The 3,173-nt window shown below is 57.4% G+C and overlaps 2 protein-coding genes across 2 annotated transcripts in view; one reads left to right on the forward strand and one right to left on the reverse strand.

Annotated features, from left to right (window-relative positions):
• VDBG_04253 (conserved hypothetical protein) overlaps positions 1-2,025 on the forward strand; it is a gene marked incomplete at both ends in the record, with an annotated part of 2,873 nt that extends 848 nt beyond the window's left edge. Inside the window, 5 exons of the mRNA XM_003006254.1 lie at positions 28-236; positions 285-614; positions 678-757; positions 811-1,133; positions 1,195-2,025. Of these exons, the coding sequence (XP_003006300.1) occupies positions 28-236; positions 285-614; positions 678-757; positions 811-1,133; positions 1,195-2,025 (1,773 nt within the window). The remainder of the gene's footprint in view (positions 1-27; positions 237-284; positions 615-677; positions 758-810; positions 1,134-1,194) is intronic.
• A 663-nt stretch (positions 2,026-2,688) lies between these two features.
• The window catches only part of VDBG_04254 (eukaryotic translation initiation factor 3 subunit EifCf), a gene marked incomplete at both ends in the record, with an annotated part of 1,252 nt that continues 767 nt past the window's right edge, over positions 2,689-3,173 (reverse strand). Inside the window, one exon of the mRNA XM_003006255.1 lies at positions 2,689-3,129. Within this exon, the coding sequence (XP_003006301.1) occupies positions 2,689-3,129 (441 nt within the window). The remainder of the gene's footprint in view (positions 3,130-3,173) is intronic.

Raw genomic sequence — 3,173 nt, forward strand, 5'->3', positions numbered from 1 at the left:
CCCCTCAGTCGTTTCTGGCTCGGTGAGCCAAGGCGTCATCACACGCTCCAAAGTGCCACGTCCGACCCCCCTCAGGTTCCCGCCGCAACCTTGACAAGTGACCTGTCCAACTACATGAACGCAGTTCATGGACAGTCGCCTGACGAGAAGCTCCTGGAAGCCATGTCCTCCCAGAAAGATCGTCTTTTTCTCTTGAGGCTTGAAGCTGAACTCATCAAGTTCGTACAGAACTCGAAGTAAGAATTACAGCCCAGGTAAAATTTCTTGTGCTTACACTTCTTCAGAGAACCTTTCATGGATTTCCCGCCTTCCAACTCGTTTTGTAGGATGTTAACTCACAAATTGGCTGATTACTACCACATGACGCACCAGTATGAGCCTCGGATCGGCTCAGTACGCATATTCAGGACACCGTACGCTAGGGTACCTGATTCTTTGGCCAGCATTGGTGTTCCGGAGCCCGTGAGCGAGACGCCTCCTCCTGTCATGTTACCTCGGAAAATCATGAGACGTGGAGAGGATGTCGAATCTGGTACCGTCAGCGGCATGCTCTCCAAGGTCACATCAGAAGACGGTAGCGATGGGAAGGAGAAGTCTGCCCTCGCCAACCAAAAGTGCGCCCCCCCCCCTTTCGGGCATGTATCCATTTCGCTGACCGTACTGTTCAGGCTTTCCAGAGAACAGCGCGAAGAAGCATACAAGCAGGCTCGTGAGCGCATCTTTGGCAACTCGGAGAAAACGGGAGAGTCAACGCCCGGTAAGACCCCTCGTAGCTCTCACGTAGACTTCGTATCATTAACCTGTCAATAGATAATGAGGCTGAGAATGGAATGTCTCGCGCCAGCTCCGTTTCTGCCAAAGACAGAGCTAGCGGGGTCAAGAGGGGCAAGGTCAATAAGCAGAGGCGAGATGATTCGGACAGTCTCGATTCAAGGCATTTATACGGCCCATTTGGCCCTCAGCAATCCTGGGTACAGCAGCCGCAATTCTCCCCTCATCCTGGCTCCCAGTACCCAGCACCCATGCCGCCGACATATGGGAATCAGGTGCAGACTGCGTATACGGCGCCAGGCCAGGCGTATCCGCCACCTACCATGCACTCTGGCTACCCTACATATCCCAACATGGCACCGGTAAGTCAGCCCTCGAGTCGATGAATGTCTTGCACCCCCACTGACACTGTCCCGTAAGCAGTACCAAGCCCAACCGCCAGCTCCACAGGCTCAGCAGCCACCACCACCACCACCACCCATGCAGCCCACTCAACATAGGCCTCAGATGCTGCCGAGCCCTAACTTGTCGAGTTATGGTGCGCCTGTGCCAGTGTCCGTGCCTACGCAGCCGGGTTGGCAGCAAGGGTTCAACGGCGGCCCAGCACCACCGATGGTGCCGGCACCAGTGCCTGCGCCGATGCCAGCCACAGCCCCAAATCCTGCGTCTTACTCACCAAGGGGTATGGCGGCATCCTCCGGAGTTCCATATGCATATGGCCAACTTCCAGCTCACATGAACCCGAACGACCCGAAGAGCCAGCACCCAATCCCGGGAAGCTACAACCGACATGCCTTCAACCCCAAGACGCAGTCATTTGTACCTGGCGGGGGAATGGCCCCTATGCAGCAACCGCAGCCATCGTTCAGTGCTCCTGGATCGCACCACAACAGCCCTCAGATCGGCTCTCCGCATCTGTCGTATGTCGGCTATCAGCAGCCAGGGCCTCCGGGTCCATATGGCGGACCGGCTGGCTATGGCATGGCTCGGCAAGGATCTAACAACTCGGCGCCCTTGTACCATGCCCCGCCTCCCCAGCACCCTCAGCACCCCCAACACATGATGCAGTCTAGTCCCGGCGTGCCGTACATGCCCCCGCAACCTCCCCACCAGGCCGTTGTGCAAAACCCGATCCAGCACCACATTCCCAACAAGCCTGTGGCACCCCAGGGGCCGGCTGGACAGACGTTCAGCCATCTCCCTCATTACGGCAACCCGGCGACGCTACCGCAAAAGCCGAATACCGGCATCTAGAACTCTCAACGCATAACGTGGCACAGGCAGGATGGGCAAGAGAGGGAGGGGGCATGTTCATGGAGTGTGTGACACGACAAAAAATTGGCGTTCTGGGACTGGCACAGCATGGTGGCGTTTGATGGACGGACGGGATGCTTTCTAGCCGCGTAGGCTACAGCATGAGCTAGATCCGCTTTTTCTTCTTCCATAATGACACAGTTTGCATTTCCATGCATTTAGTAGCCCGGCGCGATGTACATCAAGTGTGAGACGGCAATATCTTCCTGGGTGGTGATTTCGTAAAATTTCAGCTCGCCCCGAGGTTGGCTGTCTAATCCTGACACTGCCGTAACGCCATGACGGTTCGGTGTCCTCCTTGCAACAGTTGTTCCGCTCCTTTCCGGGAGAGAAACGCCCCCTCCAAACCGTCAAAATGCTTGGCTAGCTAGCTGCTTCGTGGAATCATCATGCTTTCCCCTTTCCGCCTCCCTAAGCTTCCCCTTTGCCCACTCCGCCTTGCTCAAGCACGATCTAGTGATACCTTTGATTTTCCGGGGGGGTTCAAAAGTCAACAGGACTTGTCATTCTTCCAAACGTCGTTTCATTCGACTTTTGTTTTTGACTTTTGTGAGAGAAGGGGAGCCCCCCTGCCATGCTCAGTTTCGGAACTTCTTTTTTTTTTCACTCGGTAGGTTCCCTAGGCTCCCTGGGCTCTCGGGGCTCCCGTGGCTCCCGGTTGTGGTTGCCGCCACGGCCGCCGCCGCGACCGCCCCTCTTGCCGCCGCGACCGCCGCGCGAATCGCCGCCCTTCTCGCCGTCGGCAGCCTTGTTCTCGCCGTCCTTCTCGCCCATGTTGAGGGTGGCCGTCGCCAGACGTTGCGAGAGGTCGATCTGGTTGCGGATGGTGTTGGCGAGGTAGGAGACCATGAGGACGTCCTGGATGTGGTTGTTGAAGTCGGACTCCATCTGCTCGGGGTCGACCTTGGGGGCGAGGGAGAGGGCGTTCATGAGGTACTGGCCGATGGCGTGGTTGGGCTCCTCGTCCTCGTCGAGGATGCCGCCGACCCACTCGCTGACGCGGTCGATGAGGCCCGTGGACTGGTCGATGGAGCGGGCGAGGCCCTCAATGTCGGAGATGATGTGTTCGGAGCGTCCTCGGTGTCCTT

Source organism: Verticillium alfalfae, genomic scaffold (assembly GCF_000150825.1).
Source record: "Verticillium alfalfae VaMs.102 supercont1.4 genomic scaffold, whole genome shotgun sequence".
In the NCBI taxonomy this organism is placed as follows: Eukaryota; Fungi; Ascomycota; class Sordariomycetes; order Glomerellales; family Plectosphaerellaceae; genus Verticillium; species Verticillium alfalfae.